This window comes from Rissa tridactyla, chromosome 11, assembly GCF_028500815.1.
Source record: "Rissa tridactyla isolate bRisTri1 chromosome 11, bRisTri1.patW.cur.20221130, whole genome shotgun sequence".
Taxonomy (NCBI): domain Eukaryota; kingdom Metazoa; phylum Chordata; class Aves; order Charadriiformes; family Laridae; genus Rissa; species Rissa tridactyla.
The window spans coordinates 7589430-7612073 of NC_071476.1; the positions used below are offsets into that span (position 1 = coordinate 7589430).

At 54.1% G+C, this 22644-nt stretch overlaps 1 protein-coding gene across 2 annotated transcripts in view; it reads right to left on the minus strand.

The window, feature by feature from the left end:
• JADE2 (jade family PHD finger 2) overlaps positions 1-22644 on the minus strand; it is an 86844-nt gene that overhangs the window by 37746 nt on the left and 26454 nt on the right. For both annotated transcript variants that reach the window (XM_054217881.1, XM_054217880.1), the window contains exon 5: positions 4917-5086. In XM_054217881.1, the coding sequence (XP_054073856.1) occupies positions 4917-5086 (170 nt within the window). The remainder of the gene's footprint in view (positions 1-4916; positions 5087-22644) is intronic.

Genomic DNA, 22644 nt, shown 5'->3' on the forward strand with positions numbered 1-22644 from the left:
GTGGGCTGCAGCACAGACATGTTAGAAAACAGCTCCAAACTGGCAGGATTTCTTCAAAACCAAACCAAACCAAACCAAACAAGAAAAAATCCAAACAAACAAACCTTGAATTATTAATGGACTAAGTTCTCTCAAGCGATGATGGGGCTGCATCGCCCGAGCGGCCCCTTATGGCTGTGAGCTGGGGGGAAGACACTTGAAGGGGGGAAGCCGGGCTGGTGGTTGAAGGGAATGGATCCCAGTACAAGAAGGACAGACCTCTGCACATCCCGGGACTGGGGAGCATCCCTGTCGGGGGGACGGCACCCCCAGGATCACCCGCATTGGGGGGCAGCGGTCCGGGGAATGGGGTGGCCTCTGCCATCACAGCATGGTGGGGAATTGTGCCCAAAGCCATTAAAATAATGGAAAAGCTTCAAATGGCAGATATTGGGAGTGGCTCTGTGCAGCGGATGGAGCCTGGCCATGGTGATGGGCACCCGTGGGTGGGTGGGAGTTGCGTGGGGACTGGCTCTGCCCGGTGAGTGCCAACGTGTTGCCCTGGGGGAAGAAAGGGGTTCCCCGAATCCCCAAAGGAGGCGGTGGGGTGGTGGTAGCCTCGGGCAAGGGCTCCTGGCACTGCTGGGTGGCAAGCAGCTGCTCCCTGAGGCGTACACACTTCAGGGCAGCCCCTGCTCCGTTGAGCGCATCTTTCCTGAGGGTTACTCCACCGACCTCGGCTGATTCCACATCTACTTGACCAACCTCCCCTCCGCCGAGGGAGGCATCGGCTCATTAGCGCACAGCCGTATCTCAGGCACGCGGTGATGAATTCCCCCCGCAGCTTCAAAAGCAATACATGTGACCTTTGCATGTTCCTGCCATAAAATACCAGGAACACCTCCAGCTCCCAAGATAGAAGTTGTGGTGGGCATATGTGAGCAGCATACACCATATGGATTAAGTCAAGGGAATACTTAGAAACTTCGACTCTGCCTTCAGCAAAATTGATTCCGGCAATGTTTTTTAGCAATTTCTTGTGGATTTTCCGTGTGTTTATGAAGTGCCGATCACCGCAAAGGCATCTTTCAGCCCGGGTCTTTGAAGTCTCTCTAGCCCCGCTCTTACAATAGCTCTGGATTTAGTGGAGATCACAAAATGCAGCATAAAATGTTAATATTAAAACGAAGACTCTCCTCTAAAAGGAAAGGCCTGTGCTGCCTGGAGTGGCGTCCGCATAAATCTGGTTCAGGGTTTCATTCAGACTCCTTCAGACCCACTTTTTTTTTACTATCTCATATTGCAGCAGCAACAAATAAAACATTTAGGCATGCTTAAATATTGATTTCATCTCTAGCGCACAGAAGTTCCTTTCTACCAAGTACAGTAACAGCTACTGAGGCATCTTACTGGGGGGTTTAAAACTATTTAAAGCTCTTTTATGTGTAAAACTTTTGCTTTTCGGAGCAATTCCACCTAATTGGGAGAGGAGCCAGCAGAGTGCAGAGAGCTGGAGCTATCTGGAGGTTTATCTGATCTCGGTGATAAAATTCCATCCCTTGGGGTGACCTAAAAAGGACTGGAAAAGGCATGTGCTATGTGCTACGTGGATCAGCACCGCGCTAACGGCAAAGCGAGATGGATGATCTCATAGGTGTTTTCCAGCTCTCCTCCCCACCGCTCCTCTGGAGCCACTCAGAGATCAGGCTCCTTCTTTGTCGTTAAATATTTTGGCAATGACACATTGTGCCCCTGGACTGCCCAGTGGCAACAGCTCAGCTAAACACCCAGGAGGAATTTAAACTTCTGCATATCTCTTGACGCTGGGAGATAACTCCTGACTTCTCTGAATAGGAGGAGAGGCTGCAATTCTCCAGTTAAGTCATGTTAATGATCTCAGAGATTAGCGGAGCTGGTCTGGAAATCTCAGTATGTCATTAATGTCGAGGGCTTCCGGGAGAAAGCGCTATTTATGGACTGCCTTCAGAGCGACCTGGGCAGGCGGCAATCTTCCGCGTTGGGTGCTGAAGGGCACCCAACTCCCATCCCCGCTGCACGGCTTCTCCCACCCGGGAAGCAGAGGGAGCCGAGCCTCTGCTCCGGCATAGCCCAGGAGGTGAGCGGTGATAGTAACAGCTTTTGTCTATGTGCACCCAAACCCCATCACTTCCACAGGCAGGAAAACGCATTCCCAAAGAAGCTGGCTGCCCACGCAGCCCTGATGCCCTGCAGAATCCGTGGTCCAGCCCCACAGCATCCGTGGTCCAGCCCCGCAGCATCCGTGGTCCAGCCCTGCAGCATCCGTGGTCCAGCCCCACGATGGCCATCATGGGGTGATGCGACCATGGCCCCAGAGCACCATCACCCGTCCCGCTCCCTACCTGCCAGAGCCCCGGCTCCCCGCAGCGCCGGGGATGGGTTATTAATCAATGCCACATGCTTTCCCTTTCAAGTCACTGGAAAAAACGCACTAGTCCTCGCTCTGCTAGAGAAGTCGGGAGGGCTGGGGGATGGGGTGAGATACCAGAATCCTTCGGGCTGAAGCCATATCCGCAGCGGATTTCACACACCAAACGCCGGTTTTCAAAGCTCCTCTCTCCCCAGCATATTTAAGGCTCAGCCAGTAACTACAGCGCTTTTTCAGCAACAGAAATGGGCTGGAGAATCAGCTGATGGGCAGTGAGGCGCTCTGCTGAAATCCCCTGGGTTTGTTATTACCATCGATAGCTGGTTATTGCAGGAAGGCTCAGGGGCTTCGTCAGAGACCGTGGTCCCATCCAGCCCGGCGCTGTGCAAACCCCTCCTAAGGGCCATCCTTTGAAAAGCTGCTACATGACGAGGAGCTGGAGGAAGGAAAATGCAGCTTGCTCAAAATCGCACAGAGCGTCAGCGGCGAAGCACCGCCTGTGTCCTGACACCGGGATGCCGCAATGCCAGCCCAGCCAACGCGCCCGCGAGGAGCGCGGCTACCAGGGGCACACGGCTGTGACGATGCTCCACCTCCCCTCCCAAACCCGCGCCGCGACGGCACCCGTCTCATCTCACCCCTTCCAGTTATCCATCAGCGTGGGAGCTCCACATCTGAAAGCCATTTAGGACATTGCATTTGTAACCTAATACTCTGACGAAACAATAAAGTGAGCCAAATTTAACCCAACTGAGCTGGAGAAGCCAAATCTCTGCCCGCTGCCTTTCTAGAGACTTAGGAAATACGTACTACAGGAAAGTGGAAATACAGACAAGCCTTCTCCGGAGCCCAGAGACACCTCTGATGGCCACCCAGCTGTGGAGACGGCGAGGGAAATGCCGCAGGAGACAGGGTGAAAGCACAGTGGAGTCAGAAGGACGTCCAGGGTGGTACAAGCTGGTTTCTCGATGCAGAATGGCAGCTGTGTAGCGTTAGGAAGTGCAGGTCCTCTGCAAGGCACCCAAGTGGGACCAAGCCACTTGGCTTTGCCCAGGAGCACCCTCTGCTCTGCCCAAGGACTTAGCTGTAGCTGGCAGTGTCTCAAAACCTGGCTGTGCTAATGACAGAGCTGCTGATACAGAACCAGTTAATGAGGGCAAAACTGACTGTGATTTGCTAGTGATACTACCGGCTTCATAACACCAAGATTATGGGAAAGCCAATATACAAGACACGTGTAACAGATAATTGGCCAAACTCTAAAAACAGTCTCTACAACTTTCTCAAGGTCCCGGAGATGATGGTTAACAAAATTTGCTTGTAAATCATTAGTCCAGCGGAAGAACGGATGTGTTCTGCAACCAAGAACGGATATCTTCTGCAACCACGATCAGGCAACGTGGTGGACAAGTTCTGAGCCCGTTCATGCTCCACACAAGCCTACAAAACCAAATCTTACTGCAACCTTACTGCGTGTCGCCGCAGGGCTTCGCCAGCAGGCTGTGAGACTCAGCATGACCTTCCTGTCCAGCAGCGCACGATCCCGTCTGCTCAAGCACTTGCTCACATGCTTTGTCTCACCCTTGAAAGACCTTTGCCATGGGGAGTAATGCTTCCTGTAGGCACGCTTCAGCTTTCGCTGACCTCACAAGGTGAATGGTTTATCGTGTTGTTATTCTTACCTGCGCAGCAGCGGCCGCACCACAGCAACCCTTATCTAACAAGGACTGGAAAATCCCTTCCCCCTCTGTAGGAAAATCCCCCTGTAGTAGGGCAGGACTACACACCCACGGGTCTGTGCCAACAAATCTGCCCAGCAGACCATGCTAAACACCAGTGCCAGCGGTCAAATTCCAAGTCCAGGTACTTGCACTCAACCGAAATGCACTAATGGATTTTAAGAATGTGCAGTGATATAACAGCAGTGATGTGGGCAACATTGTGCTGTGGTATTTAGAGACACCTGGGAAAGGAGAGACAACCCAGGACCAGCACTTCTGAGAACAGCACATTTTGACTAGGAAATTTTCTTTCCTCTGACTCCATCTGCCCAGTTGGCTACGGATGGAGAAATGTTGGAGAAAAGCTTTCAGACATGGCCAGTCAAAGGAAGAGGAGTCGGGGGCAGCACACCCACCCTGACCCACACCTCCTCCTGCAGTTCGGATGCCGCAGGGATGAGTACGGGAGGTGACGATGGTCATACAACCAGAGCACGGTCCTGAGCGATCTGGATCTATCGGTTCTTTTGCCAACCAGAGCCCTGCTCCCCAGGGCACGCAGCACTGTTCCCGCCGTCATCTGGTTTGCCCTGTTCTTCTTGCACCACGTGCCAAAACCCCTACGTGAAGTGAGAGGCACTGAAATGCACTCAAGAGCCTGCGCTGCAGCAATTCGCATCACCTCTTTTGGAGAGCCTGAAGAAAAATTTTCTTCTTCAAGGCCTTGTGTTCCATATGATTACTTAAAAAGACTTGATTGCCCAACTCTGGGATGCCCAGGCAAGGAGAAAACCAACAGCAATACTCACCCATCTCCTTGAGCTCCATATTAACGAGTTCCAACCAGCAAGCATCGAGCTCATCCAGGTCATAGCGGCTCACTCCTTGCAAGTAAGTCCTTGTAGCTTCCGAAATCTCGGAGCCAGGCAGGCTACTCGGTGAAACCTGGGATGGCGAGTTCTCCAGTTGGGGTATGATCCTGGAAGAAAAGAAGGAGAGGCTGAGAAAGAGCTACAACTTGCAAAAATGTCCCCTTTCTTGCCAAGGAGGGTGCAACCAAGCCATCTACAAACCTGACTTGAAGAAGGAAAGCAAGCCCAGCAAAATCAAAGGGGTTTTGTGTGCTCAGTGACGTCTCCTGTGCCTCAGATGCTCTGGGGACCACAACTTGGACACAAGCACTTTCCCAGAGACTGCTGGTCCGTGCACCTTATGTGACAGTTTGAGTTGGGATGCGTCAAAACAAGCTGATTTTTAGAAAATGCTGAGCTGCCAACTCCCCCTCCCGGGACCTCAAACCCGGAGTTCGTGCTTTTCCCAGTGTTCCAGAGAAAAGCGGCAGCACGGTGGCATGGCTCTGGCATCGCACCCATCGCCAAGGGCCAGCCCGCATCCCGCCATGGTGCGGCTCCAGCTACCACTGGACTGGCCATGGCCACCAACCTCACGCTGCGATCAGGAGCGGTCTGGGAATCAGGAGTTTGGTTTTTGGCCTGTGTCTCCATCTGCCTCGGTGTGTTCTTCCCTGCGGATTGGCAGCATGACACCAATCCCTTCAGAAATAGAACTGGTACCAGCGAGTGCTGCACGCAGGCTTCACCACCGCATCTCATTCTTCCTAAAACCCCCACCGATGCTTTTCGGTACGAACCAGCCCCGTGCCCCGCAGGGCTCCACGCTGCAGAGCAGCCGCCAGGCTCTCCGCAGGAACACGCCTGCTCTTCAACAGCTCTGTAATTCCCCCTCACGCCATGAGGAACTAAGCCATTTTTCCACTTTGCGTGGCTCCTTTCTTCCTCCCCGCCTTGCATTACCACCAGCCTGGTGGCAGCAGCCTCCTAGGTGTTTAGATTCCCGAGTCAAATAACTCAACCTACGGCTACAGCTGCCGGCATCAACCTCACGTTGCTCCCCTTGACGTTAGAAGGTTGTTTTTCCCCATCGGGGGGTCATGCAGGAATAGCCAGTCAGGGCAGAAATAGCCCATTTGGGAGAAATAACCTGTCCTGTGAAACCAGGAAAACTGATGTGGAAAGAACACGCAAGCACAGGATCAGGGCTGGTATGAATAGTGATGCTCCTGCCTGGAGCCAGTGGTCCTGCCAGCGAGGGGGGACCGTGACACCAACCCATCCCTGCTCTGTGGCCAGGAAAGGGCATCCCACACACCCCGAAAGGCAGGATGTCCCCAAGCCATGGGATAAACACGGAGACGCGACTACGGCAAGGGCTTCTGCTCACCACGGTTGTCTCAGCCACACTGCTGACCCAGCTCCTTCCCCGCTGCGGGCAGGACGGTGGCACCCAGGCACTGGCCTTGGCACCACCACGTGCTCTGTGCCCTGTGAATACGACACTCTTTGCCCAGCAGATAAATTTAAGCGCAGTGCTCTGTCCTAGTTACAGTGGGAAACATGAGCTCAGCCAGCGGCAGCCAAACGCCTTCTCCCTGCTGTGCCCTGCCCCGAGTGCCCAGCAGGAGCAGAGGCGTCCGTCCAGTCTCTCCAGAGGCCTCCGAGGGCTGGAGGAAGCCCCAGCTCTGCCAGTGCTTCCCCTCTCGCCTGGCCTGGGACCTGACTGCAGGAAAAATGAGTTACAGGTTGGCCACCAGAAGTCACCCAGCTTTTCTTGCTGCCCTCTCCCTGACAATGCCCGCAGTCCCGGCCGGGCTCTCCGCTTCCAGCCCCGCCGCACCAAAGCTGACCGATGGGCTCATACTGACAGCCGGTCCCAGCACAGCAACTCTCCTTTACCTACAGCAATAGTTTTCCCATTCATCTACGGAAATTAACTCTTCACATGAGAAAAATGAGGTCCAATGGATACAACGGTCCAAATACTGATAGCAACAGTGACTCCTCCAGCCATTAACTCCTCACAAGCCATCACTGCTAATTTCCCGGGGCACAACAGACACCAGACCCTGGTCCTGGGCTCCTGGGATGAGGTGCCCAAGCCACCCTGTGCAGGTACCCGCTCCCCGGAGCACCCTTTGCAGGCAAAGCGACCCCTGATTTAAAACCCCCTCCAGCTGAGCCCCACGTTGCAGGCAGGCTGCCCACCACCATGGGACACCTCCAGCGTGCCGGACACCACTTCAGCAGGCTCAGCAATGGAGAACACCCCACGGTGGTCTGCGAGATTCGCTCTGAGCCCTCTCTAATCGCAACCAGCGGAACGGGGAGAGGAGCCGGCTCATCTGCTGCAAACTCCCCGCACAGAAAGCGAACAGGCGCTGGCTGTCAGCTCTTTCTGCCTTTTCTTGGCAACTCTGCAGCAACATGCATGACACTCGCCATGCACACGTCAACAGTGTCGCGCCTAATGACATGCAAGCAGGGGACGAGCTGGAAATGAAAAGCAGCCCGCGGTGCCGGCTGACAGAGCTCCGCGAAGTCGGGAGCTGGAGCTTGCTGCGGTATTTGCACAGCTCACGTTTCCTCCCCCAAATACCACCTCCCGGCACAAGCGTCAACACAGAAAGACGCTGCAAAGCAACAAACAAGCAAACAGCAACCTGTTATCCCCGTCCAAGCAGCTTCTCCGCCGTGCAAGGCCTGAGGATCCAGCCCTCCTCTTGCACCAGCACCAGCTGGGAAGCCCCTGCGAGACCTTTATCTGCCTTCTGTGCCGAGATGTAAGTCAATGTCAGAGCATCGAGCGCTCTCTGACGGGTCTGGGGCAAAGCCATCGTGTCCATCATGTAACCAGCCAAACCGTGGTACCAGATGCTCCAAGGTACTGGAAGAAATTAATGCACAGCTGCCCTCGGGAATGGGACCCCACCTGCCCTGCCCAAGGCCGGGAAGGAAATCTGCCCCAGGGCAGGACAACAAACCTGAAGTTTCTCCGGACCCAGACACATAGTTTAACTGCTGTCCTCTGCCATCACGACCATTGGAGGCACTTCCAGAGCCACCAGTGGGAGAAGCAATAATTTGACTGCTCAGAGAGGGAAACATCAAGAAAGGGTTTTTTTCCCCTCTTTTGCCTCACTTTCCCCAGCAGTAAACTGAAAATAAAGATGTGCCCCAATGCTCTGAGGACATTTCCAAATTTCAGTTCAGGATCTGAAAATAACTGCAGGAAAATACAGCTCTCCGTCCCCAGATTTTAAAATGAGCTCACTGTAATCTAGACCAGGGCCTGGGGATTCAGTAACGTCTGTATTTAATGCAGACAGTGGTAATAACTCTGAAACTAGGCCTGCTCCAATCAGGCTTCAGGACTCTCATCTAAGGAGCTCTCAATCCCCTAAAATATCCAGGAGTCACTGGTGCAACGTGTGTTGGTCCAAGAAGGACCGAACATCTCCTTCCCTGGAGGTCTACAGGAGAGATGGGGAGGGACTCTGGATTAGGGAGGGGAGCCACGGGACGAGGGGGAATGGTTTTACACTGGAAGAGGGGAGATTTAGATGAGATCTCAGGAAGAAATTCTCTGCTGTGAGGGTGGTGAGCCCCTGGCCCAGGTTGCCCAGAGAAGCTGTGGCTGCCCCATCCCTGGAGGGGTTCAAGGCCAGGTTGGACGGGGCTTGGAGCAACCTGTTGTGGTGGGAGGTGTCCCTGCCCAGGGCAGGGGGTGGCACTGGGTGATCTTTAGGGTCCCTTCCAACCCAAACCATTCTAGGATTCTATGATTCCCATGAGCCCGGGTCCCTCGGTGGCTCAGCAGCAGGCTGGGCACAGTGGTCTTACAGGAGAAAGCTCAGAGCTGTTGAGAAAAAAAACACCTCCTCCAACTGGGATGAATGTTCCCGTTGGAAAGAGCCGCCTGAGCAGGCAGGGGACGGCGCCGTAAGCCTTTGTTAAGCCGAGTTACACAAGCTGCTCGCCCCACAGCCGGCTGCAGCAGGTGACAGCCCGACGCCGGGCCAGCCGGGGATGCTCGGGAGAAAGCAGCCGCTATTTTTAGCCTGGCAGAAAAGTGGAAAGATTAATGCTCTGTGTACATATCAAAGGGGCTGCCTGAACAGGTCATTTACTGTATTGACAGCTACTGAAACGCACTCGGTCTGATAAGGATGCTGACTGGAGAAATCTCGCTGGGTTATTTGTAATGCGGAACATGTGATGCCGCCTGGGAGAGCCCAGCCACCGCGCTCCCGGTGCCCGGGCAAGTCAGCCCCGATGTGTGTCTGCCAGCTCTGCCTTCTCAGCCTAGGGATCTCCTGGGAAAGGACTTTTGATGAACCTGATGCTCAGAGATGGGAGGGAAGCGACTCTCCCCACTCACGCAGCTGCCTGACGAACGCTACCAAACTCCCCAAAACCTGGATGTGTGTTTAAACTCCCAGACCCAGTGATGCAGAGACCACAGGGAGCATCCCGGGAACACGGAGGGTGACAGCAGCGCCGACACGAAAGCTCCACGTTCAGCTTTTCCTAACGCTGCACCATTAAAACGGAGTTTTCACAGGAACGGGAATTTAGGGAGCGACTCTCCGCTTCTCACCACATCACTGATGGTGACAACCAGGTCAATTAAGATACAAAGATCTAACTGGGAGCTCCACATGCTCGCTGGCGCTCAGTTAAAAGGTTTGAAATGTGCCAAGGTGGCGACGGCAGGTGCCTCCCCCCGCCTGGAAACACGCGTTTCGGGGAGGGCTGATCAAATGCTGCAGCACTCGGCTACCGCAGCTCCATGCTGCCTGCAGGGCTCCTGTCTCACCGATGTTTGCTTCTGTTACTAATTATTGTTAGTCTGCAAGGAATAAGTATGAATATGAAAGTATCTTCTTAAGAGAACTGTTAAACTTTACTTTCGGAGTTTCCTCTTTGTGGGCAGGACCCTGTGCCCACCATGGGCTGGCATCCCCCGGAGTTAACTGGGATTCAGGGTTTCTGGGACACATTCATGCCGTATTCTCGCCATTTCAAACACCAGTAAACGGAGGAGGTCAGAAACTGCACAAAGAAGGCACCTGGAGGAGAACTTCTAACCCCAAAACCTGTTGTCTGTAACCAAGGGAAGAGGTGAAAAAAGAAAGACATCCCAAATGGTCTGCAGCCCACCCAGCCCCTTGGCATGAGAGCTCTGAGGGTGATGCAGCCACGGGGGAGGAAAGCGCATCAGATGCAGCCTCCCCAGGGGATGCCCACACTGGGGGGATGCCGTGTCCCGCAGTCCCATCAAAACCTTCACTGCCCTCGAAAGCTTACATGGCCCCAGCAATGGCCAGGCTCAGCGAGGCCGAAACCTGACAGAGGGCACCTAATCGGAAAGCAGAAACCACAGGTTTGGATCTGGCTCCTCTTACACCAATTTGCTACTCACATGAATGTTATGAGTTTAGGGTAGCAACAGCTGGTTTGCACCAGTGGGAGACGGGGCTCCCGAGCCAGGTCTGTACCTCTCAAGGGACACTCTGCCCAGTCGGGAGGCTCTGAGCTGTGACTCGAGCGGTGTCAATACCTCCTGCCTGATGGCACCTCAGAAAGACCAGGTTGGACGGGGCTTGGAGCAACCTGGTCTAGTGGGAGATGTCCCAGCCCAGGGCAGGGGGTGGCACTGGATGGGCTTTAAGGCCCCTTCCAACCCAAACCATTCTAGGATTCTATGATCCTATGAAATAACTGCAAAACTATTTTTTTTAGAGCGAGCAGCTTGTATAACCTTAAAAAGACCTGCAGGAAGCCTGGTCCAGGTCAAACCCCTGACTCGTCCACAGCACTTGGTTAAACATGAGGTCTTCATGGCTCGCAAATGATCCAGCAAACCATCCTGCTCCTGTGAGTGTCCCTCCTGCCCCGAGGGGTGCCAGGAGGCTGCCGGATGCCGGGCGCTCGCACAGGCCACCCCAAAGCTTCTGGGAAGCCCACGCAGGACGCGATGCCCAGAGGTGCACAGCCTCCCATCGGTTCCCGGATTTGCTTCAGTGGGGAAAATCATGTTGCTAAAAAGCAACTCACACCTCCCTGACACATGCTAACACAACTGCAAAGAGCTTCTCGGTGTTCAGATATGAAGATCAAGGACTGCAGAGACAGTTGCCTTGGGCTAGAAGAAACGGTGGAAGGAAGAGATCGTACAATTGAATACAAGAGAGCAATCCTTTGGAAAAACCCAGGCCCTGATTTACAGCAATACAGAAAACAGCCCATGCTGTGCACCGCTCCTCAGGTACTGTAACATCAACAAAATTGGGGCCCGGAATGCTGTAAGCTTTGTGCTGCTCAGACACACTGCAGTGCAGAAAAAGGGAAGAAAGCACCAAGGCCGCCCTCGCCAGCATCTCCTGCCCACGTCCCGCCAGGCTCCGAGGGCTGGGGCCGCAGGGACGACATCAGGGCTTCGCTTTCCTGCAGGAACGGGGCTCAATCCCTTCGGAAACAGCCATGTTTCCCAACAGCTCCTCAGTGGAAAAAGAAAAAAAAAAAAAAAAATGAGGCTGGGCGATGAGGATGTCTGCACGTGGGCCACCGATTCAATTTTTGTGGTGAATTTTGCATGATGCGCTAATAATTCTTCCCGTCCCGAGTTCAGGCATCAGCGATCCCATAGGAACCAACCCTTCCTTCTTACTTCTCATCTTGCTTTCTAAGTTTCCTCTCCTATTCCAGGCTCAGGCGCGGTGGGGAAGAGGCAGGAACTTCTTACCTGCTTCAGGATGGCAAGGCACTGCCCGTGGTGTGGGACGCAGGAGATGAGGGATGTCCACGGCCGTCACCGGGGCAGTGGCAGGCGTTAGGTGCCTGGAGGACTCTGGCAATACACAGGTACGTGCTCGAGGAGATGTTTTTCTAAATATTGGTAAAAATACCCATTCCTCACCCTTGGTGAGAGCCACCAGTGCCACCGTGCTGTGCCCTGGCATCTGCCTCGGCTCTGAGAGCGCCCGCGTCCCCTCCTGCGACAGGCATGGAGGCGGCCGCCCAGGCGCTCCATTGATTTTTCTTTTCTCGGAGAGAAAGCAAGAGTCAAACTCTTAATTACCTCAATTACCAGCTTTCACGTTCTGCTTTATCCGTATTGAAGGGCTTCTGTTGGCTTGTTTAGAAATTTTTCTCCTTTTTAAAAAGCAGAAATTCACTGCCGGCGTGTTTGTGAGGCCGAGAGCTCACGGTCCAGCTGGTCTGCGCTGACCTGCTGTCTCCATCAGGGCCACCTCCTGCACGAGCACATCTCCACAGCACAGGAGGAATTTCATGCATCTTCGAGGGTTTTTCCCCCTTCCCCCAGAGTTTTGATGCTTTAGTCATTCATCCCTAGCCTTTGTTCAAAAAGGCAAGACTTGTTCAGCCCCAGGCTGTACCAGCCCTGGCATGTTCCAAGTAAATGGTGACGGTGACACACGAGCATGCCTGCAGCCAGGGATCGTTCCAGGGCATGTCCAACCAACCCACCCGGACTGGGTCTGCGTGAAAGGCAAGAATACGCTCCAAAAAGCCCCAAACCACATCTCTCAACCTAAACTAGAGCAAAAGAGTCTTGGGTAGCAAGCAGCGTGCTATAAAGCACTTGGATGAGGCAAGATCCCAAGCTTCCGCGGCTCTGTGATGTGCAGAGGGTGTCGAGAGAAGGGGAAGCACCGCACATGACCCTCGTCTGGGGACGGAAATGGTCGCGAGGCTGGGGTGGCTCATATTCCAACAGGGAATGTCTCAAATGCACCAGAATGGGCAGGTGGCAGAGGGTAAGTAATGCCAAAGCGGGAAATGAAAGAATTACAGAGGCAAACGGCACGGCCTGAAAGTTCATTAGTACAACGTCGGTGCATTACAGGGAAGCATTACCCTACACAAGGATTCTTCATCTCAAGAACACCTTAAAAAATAATCAAGCAGAAACCTCTTCACTGAAACTTCACCCTGAAGTTTTACTCCGGTAAAAAACCTGCTTTTACCGAAAGTAAAAAAGAAACGCTGTGCTGCTGAAGAGCACAGCAAGCATCACGCTCCCCAAACCATGCTGTTCTTGGGGAAAAAACTGTGGTCTTGGGCAACAGCTTCTTGGGGTGCCACCAAGCAGCTCAGGGAGCTGTTTGCCTGGCCCTCCGCCCTGCGAGAGCTCTTCAACACCATCCCCACCACCCCCCCGGAGTGACCCCCAAAGCCCTGCCCGTCCCCCCAGCCCCTGCGGCGGAGGACGCTGTGCTGGGAAGGGATGCAGCTGCCCAGCTCCACGGTGCCACACGGGCTTTACCTGCATCTCAGCACCGTCACGGAGCACCCAAACGCAGCAGACTCACAGCCATGAGATAAGTCACTTCTTGCTGATCCAGAGAGAGTTTGGTTGCCCTCCTTATAGCCAGAGCACTCCAGCAAAGCAGCTTCCCCCACTCCGACGACCCGGGACATGGGCAATGCACGCTCTCACTGCCGAGATGATTCATTTTTCAAACAGGGCTCCCACGCTGGGACCACAGGCGTTCCCATCGCAGCTACTGGTACTGGTGTTTGCTGGGGATGCTCCACCACCCAGATGCCGCGGCTGTCCCAGCACCACCACGGCAAAGCCCCCGCCGAGTGCCGAACCATTTGCAGGAGCTCGATTACTCTGGAGGAGCATTTACTCCTTTATTTTATCCAGCCAGCCAGAGACACGGCATTTAGAAGAAAAAAAACCCAAACCTGTATCAATCAAGGGCTTATTTAAGAGAAGGGCTGAAAACGGGGATCAGGCTGAAAAGCACAACAAACCTGAGGCCATTAGTCTGGAAGTGGGTCTCAAGGGCACTTGAGGAAAAAGAGTAAGTGGACCCCAACACTCTTGAGGATCACATCTATCCCTGGAGAAGATTATGCGGCAATAAAATATACTCAGCAAATTCCCATGGTTAATCTCATCTCTGTAAACTGAACGCTTCACTTGGCTGAAGGGAAAAGGCATTTTTTTTCTATATGCTCCCTTTCCACATACTAGATAGAAATAATTAATCCCGCACAGTGTTTCTCTTCTGAAAATACTTAATTTTATTACAAGGAAGGCTTCAGTCAGTCGTCTTTTCTTTACCTACGTTCTAGTCTAAATTAGCCTTGTCCAGTGTCCATAAATAAATCAGCTTAGGAAAGTCAGTGGAAAGATAACTCTGCCAGCAACCCTCCGCGGATGCTGATACTGTTCTTACCGCCAGCTCCGCTCGCAGGGGAATTCTCCTGTGGCACACGACGACTTTCAAAAGGCAATTTAAAGGGATGATTTTCATTTTCTGTTTATTAAAATAGTATCTAGCAAGCCATTCGGACCAGATGCCCAATCTTCTTATGAACTTAAGCTAATAGATTTTATAGGCGCTATTGCTTCTCAATAGCGGAGAGGAATATAAGAGGTTAGAAAAAGAGCCTCGTGGCATCAAGGCGAAGGAGGGGGTTGCAGACGGTGGCGGATGGTCACGGTCATGAGCTGCAACCCACAAATAAGATTTTGTGACCGTCAGCGTACCCAGGCCGAGATTTACTGACCGTGTTATGCCTACTCATTCCACTTCTGTGGCTTCTAGATTATCTGTAAACCCATGAGTCAAAAACTATACTCCCAAAGCTGGCTTCAAAGAAGAAAGGGAACACCAAGAAGATCTTAAATGGGTTAGGTTTTAAATTAACTGGCCTGATGTTTAGACCAGCACGTAAGCTGGCTGGACAAGCCTAAAAGCCTCTTTAGGATGCAGGTCTTGGTGCTAACGGGTGCCTGTGTGTTTGACCACTCCCCTCCTGGACTGAAGATGCTCCAGGTGACATCGGGGACGTCCCGGTTCCCAGCTCAAGGGCTCACAGCCCTGTGGGCACCCTGCTGTCATCCCTGGCACAAGCCACTGGCAGGACACCCAAAACCAGAGAGCCGGGACGCCGCGGGAGGGACCGACCACTGGTACCCAGCATCACGGCGTCCTCCTGCGTGATGGAGCACAGAAAGGGCTGGAGGTCCCGGGGAGGAGTGCGGTGACACCGTGTGTCTGGGCAGGCCCCTGGCACCAAATCCTTTTACTCGAAAACAAACAAGAACCTCAACGGAATTAAAGGCCTGTTTTTCAGCTGGCGCTGCTGGGACCACTTCGTGCAGAAAAGTAAGAATTTGCAGTATTTCCTTATTGGCTGTTGGAGCCAAAACCCTTTGAGATTTGGCAACAGCCTTTGCAAATCCACAAGAATTCCTATGTCCGTAAGAGCGTGGCTGCGGGCGCAGGGCTCAGCCCGAGGGTCAGAGCTGGGTCCGGGAGGGGGAACCTGCAGGGGCTGTCCGGGCCGGTGGCCTGGTCTGCTACCCTGTTTTGTGCCGTTCGTAGGCTATCCTCACGTCAGGGGCTGTAACAAGCACATTTCTAGCAAAAATAGTTGATGGAGGTAACATAACATCAACCCTTCCCTTGGACAGCCGTGCTCGAGCAAGCAGCCCGGTGTAACCGCAGGGTTCACCACCACCGCTGCTAACTGGTGTGATGGATGGCTGGGCTGGCGCTATCCCCTGGCATAACCGAAACCTTCTGTAAGCCACTTGTCCCCAAAGCCTACGCAGGTGGTAAACACTTGGTTCAGCTCTGAAGCTCTCGTTCGGCTTCTTGCTGCTGTTTTGGGAGCACAAAGCAGCTGGATTTGGCCCCAGGAGGATCCACCAAGCTCCTGTAACAGCAGCATCCATCCCCAGAAAGCACCCCCTCGACTGCCCAAACAGCGGTGGCCAATGCTCAGCCCCGTGAAGGTCCTTTTGTCTACCCAAGTGGCACTCGGGATGCTCAGGAAGGGGTTAATGCTGCTTGCAGCAGTGTCCTGCCCTCCGGGTACCAGCAGCCAGTGAGTGTGGCTCCGGGTGACGTAATGCTGGGTGGCTGCGCAGGCTGCACACCCCATCCCTCCTGGGTGGCTGCGCAGGCTGCACACCCCATCCCAGGCTGCACACCCCATCCCTCCGGTGCAGGAGATGTGTCAGGGACCTCGGGATACGTCAGGGACGCCGGCATGCATCAGGGACCCCAAGATGCATCAGGGACTCCAGGATACGTCAGGGACCCTGAGATGCATCAGGGACTCTGGCATCCCATGCCAGGATGCTCAGCACTTCCCAAGCACTGAATATTAGAAAATTATCACTATCGCCTTTTCAATCTGGAGAGCAGAGCCACTAGCATCCCGCCGGTCTGCAGGGCACAGCCCCGGCACAGCCTCATCGGCCGCGGCTGCCAACACCAACACTGACACCGTGCCCAGATCTCAGCTGGGAAACCCCTTCTGGTCCCGGGACCATCCAGGGTCTCACTGTCTGGGTTTGGAAATCCCCCTCTGACAACCCTATTTCTGTGCAAAATGTCAAGGATGGGGTCGGGGGACCCCTCATGTGCTGCTGGCGGTTGGATTTATACAGGCAGGTTCTGGAAGTTTTACAGAAATGCAGCTGAAGCTCCAAATTGCAAATAACAGGTGCAATAAGAAAAAAAGCTCCATTTTCCCCCTCTCCATCTAAAATTTCCTCCAGTAACAGCCTGTAACCAGAGTGGGTCCTTCCAGGCCTCTGGAATAATGTAATCCTCTAAGGAGAAAGTGATTCACTCTTCTTTGATGTGATAAAAAGAGGAAAACAAGTGAACAGGAGGCACTAAACAGCCATCTTGTTAAACCCAGACAGCTTTTCCAATTTCGTTTCTGAGCTGTTTATCACCATATAAAAAGCCTGATACTCTGCAGACTAGACGAAGACCGGAGCGCTGACGTCCCCGTCTTTCTCACGTTTATATTCCAGCCTAAATCTCACCGAGATTTAAGCTCCACAAATTAATTATTTAAGTCTCAACTCCGACTCAGTGTCCAGAAAATTATTTCGCTGTAAACCGGAGGAGGGACCTGGTAAACAAGCGCCCAGGTGCGGGGCTGGGAAGCGCCGGTGGAGGAGAGGACGGGCACCGTCTCCCAGCGGGGTCCATCTGCGCAACTTCTGTGCAGAGGAAAACCGACGGCCGGGCAGCCGTTTGCTGGTGGGCTGGCTGGAACAACAAAACGCAGATGTTTTTCTGGTTGACTAGACAAACACAGCGTCTGGGCCGAGAGCAAAATACATTATTTTTGATGCCGTGCAAGGAACTTCTCTGTCTTCCTTTCCCCCGTTTCTCTCTGTGCCATTCAGCCTTAACAGTGGCACCGAAGGCAGAGGGAGGGGGCACAACCTGCGCTGCTCTTCTGCCTCCGAAACCCAGCAAAACAAGGCGGTCCCTGACCCCGGGGCAGCTGCAGAGGATGCTCAGGCAGCATCTCTCCCCACAGGTATGCAGGGCAGAGCCAGGACCAGCTCCAGCACCCATGGGTGCTGCTCTCCTCCTTCTCCCAGAGCACCACTCACCTACCTGGTGGCCCCTCAGGGACCTCTGCTGTGTGCCAACCTCCTCCAAACCCAGACAGAAGGCTGCCACCGTTCCGTTCATTTCCATTTAAGCAATACATATCTCAGAATTGCTACTCAGGAAGCCAGGGACACTTGAGCGTATGTTTTCTGGATATAAAAAGACGAAAAATGTTGCTTCTCCATGTAACTTAAGCCAAGCTACTAACGTTAAAGCATCTGGAATTAATTATCTCAGCCAGATAATGTTTCCACAATTATTTCAGTAACACTAACAGCTCCACTCATACTTGCATCCACCGGGGAGCAGAGGCAGAGGCTGCGAGCGACGGCACCTGCCGTGGTCTGAGCAGGGGCCGTGAGGATGAGCCACAGCAGCTCGGGAACCGGCCAAATCCCCCCGACCCCGCTGCTGGCCGAGCTGAGCATCCCAGAGCTCCAAACACAGACCAGGGCACAAAGATGGCTATTCCCGTGATCAGCCATCGCAACGGGTCTCCTTACACAAAACCAACCCAAGGAAAGCCAAGCTTTGAGGCATTTGGAAAGGCAGCATCCAGCCTTCTTTTTTTTTTTTTTAATGGGTTTTGAGTCACTGCACTATCGCTGAACCCTGAAAGGCATGGGAACAGCTTTGAGGCTGAGTCAGTTGAAGCAGCACACGGCCCATCCCACAGAGCCGGGAGGGATCCGTCTGCGCCCGGCCGGGGGCTGCGAGAGCGCTACGCTGCCAAATCTTCCCCAAATGCACCGAAAAAACCCAGCTCACCACCGCACCAGGAACACAGAGCCTCTACAGACTCCACTCGCTTTCCAGCAATGCAGCCTTCGCCGCAGTTCAACAGGATTATCCGCAGCGGCAAGAACCGAGCAGCTATTCCAGCGGCCGGGCTGTCCTGCTCCTCCCATCGCTCTGAAGAGCACTTAAGAGTAATAGTTTCTTGTATTGTTCAATGGGGACACGAGGTGCATTAAATCACTGAGAGGGGATTTAATTACCGCTGCGGTTGCAGGCAGCAGCAATCCCATCTGCTAGGGTTTGCCCGGCCCTGCGCTAAATTCCCGGTTCTGGATGGAGAACGGAGGTGATGGAGCGGGATGTGGGGGCTCCCCAGGCTGTACCAAACCGGAGTCCGTCCCGGGAGCTGTAAACCTCGGTACGGAGCAGCGGGAAACCAGCCTGCTCGTTCTATACATTTACTGCTGAAATACACTTGACCTTCTGTGCGCCTGATCCAGTATAAACCACAGGCATCCACTGGGAGGATTAGCAAACATTTAAAATAAAAGTCCGAGTGGCTGGGAACTAGGTAAGAACAGGCTGGATTAACACGTTTCCCGTAGCAAACTAATAAAGGTGAGGACCTGCTGAAAGCCCACACGAGAACTTGTCAAGCAGATTGTAAAACAGAAATGATTGCAAGTAACGGACAGAGTAAATCAGGCTTATTCCTTTGCAAAGCACTCCCAGGCACGGGGCACAAACTACCCACCCTCTCCAGCGCTGATACCACCATCTGCGCAGCCCAGACCCTCTGAACCACCGACCCGCTGCTGTCGGGACTCACCCCATCCTCAATCAGGTATTTAAACACTGGTAGGACAGACCGCCCTGCAAACAACGTTTCCCCCCCCGCCGCTGGCAGGGACAAGGGATGCTGGAGCAGATCCGACTGGGAAACCTCCCTTTCGCAGCGGCAGGGCTGCAGAGGGAACTCACTCATGTTCCATCGCCAGGGTGTTTTTGCTGCCCTTGACGGGTGCCACCGGCCAGCCCGTCCTCGCCGCGGCGAGGCGTCACCCTGGGGGTCCCCGGGAGCGCGCAGGCAGCCAGCTCTCGTCTCCCCGCGCTCCCGTGTCCCAGCCATCTAAACATTTCGGCCTGGGGCGGCTGGGATTTTTATTTCTTTTGATCAGAGCAGAGTCTCAGATCTTGAAAGGGAAGCCTACATGTATTTCCGCAGCACAGCAGAACCCAGGCATATTTAAGGACAGGCAGCCACAGAATGGGGGTAACCGACCCAAGGAATAGCCCTTTGTGAAATGGCCAGCGTGCCATCTGCAAGTCCCAAACTCACAGGGTTTTCGTGATGAGCTGGAGGGGAGAAAGAAAAAAAAAGGAAATAAAGAAGGAAAAAAAGAAGGAAAGAAAAGGGAAAAAAGGAAAAGGAAAAAAAAGGAAAAAAGGGGGGGGAAAAAGGGAAAAAGGGGAAAAGAAAAGGACAGAAAAAAAAAAGGATCGTGTTAAAAAAAAAAAAAAAGCTCTGCTCCAAAAGATACACAAAGTGCTGCAGAATCCTGCCTGCCCCTTCTGCAGCAAAGCCCAAGGGAAGCTGCTGATGAGTCAACAGCCAGCCTGCGTCGCCGACCGAGGAAAGGAAGTCCAATCTCAGCACTGGAGAACAAAGTGTGCTGGTTCGTAGAGTACACGCTGAGAACCAGGAGGCCTCGGGAAGCCCTCCCCGCGCCGGCAGCCGCACGGACGCAGCCTGGCCGTCACCCAGGGCTCCCGCTGCCCGCAGGGAAGGGGGAGAGGTGAGGTCCCGGCACCCCTGGGATACCCGCACGCTGCCGGGCCAGGCTGGCCGCAGCTCCTCAGCACCAGCACGCTGTAGAGATGGCTCCCAGCGTTGTTTTCTCCCTTCCCTGGCATCGCTCCCTCCCTACGCTGGGTGTCGTGGATGCAGCATCCAGCTCTGCTGATGGGCGTCCACTCACCGGGAGCAGAGCGAAGAAGGGCAGGGACATGCCCTAATCCTACACCCATTACTGGTGCACCAGTAATTCTTGTCCCTGCCCCAGTACCTTCATACCCGACACCGCTCCCCGTGAGCAGACCCGCTCCGCATCCCTCCTCTTGCTCCCTTTCGCCATGATGCAAAACCACGACATGAACAACCCTGCACCCTCTCAAAGAACCGCTGCACCTCCCGGAGATGTTGGGGCAACCCCTCATGGGACTGGCGTCCACTAAAGAGCAACAGCGCTGGAAGGCGACCCACGCCGGGCACCTCCACACCGCCATCCGGGCACAGCCAGCCCCTCCATGGATGCCCAGCAAGGAGCTGCTTTACTGCCTGTGTGGCTGTCAAGAGGACAGGGACCAGAGGGGACCTGGTGGAGGAGGACAGGAACGGGGACACCAACACCGTGCTTACGTGGCAGACGGCGTTTTGCGCCCGTGCCGCCGCCATGGCCGAGCCGGTCCTCGCAGAGGTTGTGCCGTCCTGTTGCCACAGCACTTTCTGTTTTCTGTTAAAACAGGGCCACAGCCGACGATGCAAGTATAGATCTGCAGCGCCAAGAATATCTGGGAAGGCTGCCAGCGAGGAGCAGCCTTCCTGCTCGTCCTCCCGCGGCGTGCACATTCACAGGAAACAGAATCTACAGCACATACTAATGTGGCTTAATGCGAGATCCAAGAGCCACCTCTAGATCCTGCCTGCAGCCCCGCCAGCCTGGGGAAGGAGCCGCATGCCAAAAACCTTCAATCATGAAATAAAGGAGGAATTAAAGCCCGTACAGGTGCATAAAATCCCACGTAGGTGCTGCCACTGGTTTACGGAGTGATGCTCTCTGCCGAGCGAGCTCAACCTGCCCGCCGTGCTCGACACTGGCACTGCCACCAGCGGGTAGGGACGAGCCTGGGTCAGGTCCCTGCACACCCGCTCGTCAACAGGGGCTTCACAGCCTCCCGCGAGCACCCATGGCAACCCAGCAGGGCCCACCTTCCTCTTGGGTGCATCACGGTGTGAAGACAAAGCTCATCTAAAGCTTCACTTTCCCTTTCCCAGAGGAGCAGTACCCTCAGCCCTGACGCTCCTGTTGCAATAACTCTTCCTGCTACTTTATTTTGTGTAATTCTTAAACTCAAGCCGTGCTGAGACAGTCCAGCATCGCATCCAGCACCCAACTCTGCCCCCCACACCAGACTGGGACCTTGTACCACCAACTCATGGTGGAAACCTCCGTGCCTCAGTTTACCCAACTGCAAAATAACCGCGGAGCTCACACAGGGGGGGCTGTAAGGCTCATCTCTGGTTCTGGAGAGCCAGTGGTGGTCCAGTGGCTATGGGCTCTAGCAGGGGCAGGATGTACTGTCACCCCTGGGATGCGGTGTCACCACCACCCACATCCCAGGGCGGGTGACCTGGAGACACGTGGGCAGAAGATGCCAAATTCCCCCACTTGCATCCTGCCACAAGTGGCTTTTCTCACTGCACTGGAGCCCTTCATGCTTTGGGCAATTCTCAGGCGTGTCACCATTCAAAATAAAACCCTTTTCAGCAGCGAGGAGCCAGAAACGACTGCGGAGAGCAAACAGCTGATCTCCCGCGCTGCCTGATAACCCGGGCACGCGGGTGGCCATCGGCAGCATCCGCGCCTCCCGGGATACGGAGCCAAGGGATGCTGCACCTCATCCCCCACCACTTTCCTCCCAACCACACTGCGATTTGTGCTAACCTAGAAAAGACCCTCGGCTTTAAGGTGGCTCTTAGCGGAGGCATTTCGAGACGGCGGCTTTCTGGGGAAAGCATTCCTTAAAACACAGCTCTTTCCTTCTGCCTCACCCCCAGCTTTTGACATTTTAGAGCTCCAGAAAAATAAAATGTTTCCAAAAAAAAAAAAAAAATCTCTAATTTTCAGCTTTGGAGGCACAAAACCTAGGGTAGGGAGAGCTGGTTTCCAAGCGCCCAGGCGGGAGATGAGAAGAGCAGCGGCAGCTGCGTACAAGGCACCTTTCGGAGGGCGAGATCCGTCTCTGGAGAGGGAAGAGACTCTCACACCCTCCGCGGCAAAAATCTGCTGGCTGCTGCTTGCTCAGCCCGGGAACTGGACCCTGGGGGGGGTCACAGGATGATGGGCTGAGTATTATTTTGCCGGCAGCACTTGCCTGTTCTCCAGCTCCCGGCGCTCCAGTGGCTTCTCCCTGCCTCCCTCTAGGAATTTCACATGGAAATGGCTGTCAGGAGTGACAACAGGACTGGATTACCATGGGCATCCATCCCCTGCTGCTGCAAACCCAAGGGCAGGATGCTCTGTCACACCTTCGAGACGGGGGAAAAGCAAAATGCCGCCCCGACAGCGAGGAAGAGCAGCAGCTGCTGGGCTCCAGATTTCCCAGTCTAGGGACAAAAATCAGTGCTGGGATTTTTTTTTTCAGCACAGAAAAGAATTTGGATTGCCCCACAAGGAGGATCCGCTGGATCCGCTGAATTTTTTTGTTTGAATAGGGGAAAAAGGAAAGTTTGGGAAGAAAGGGGAAAA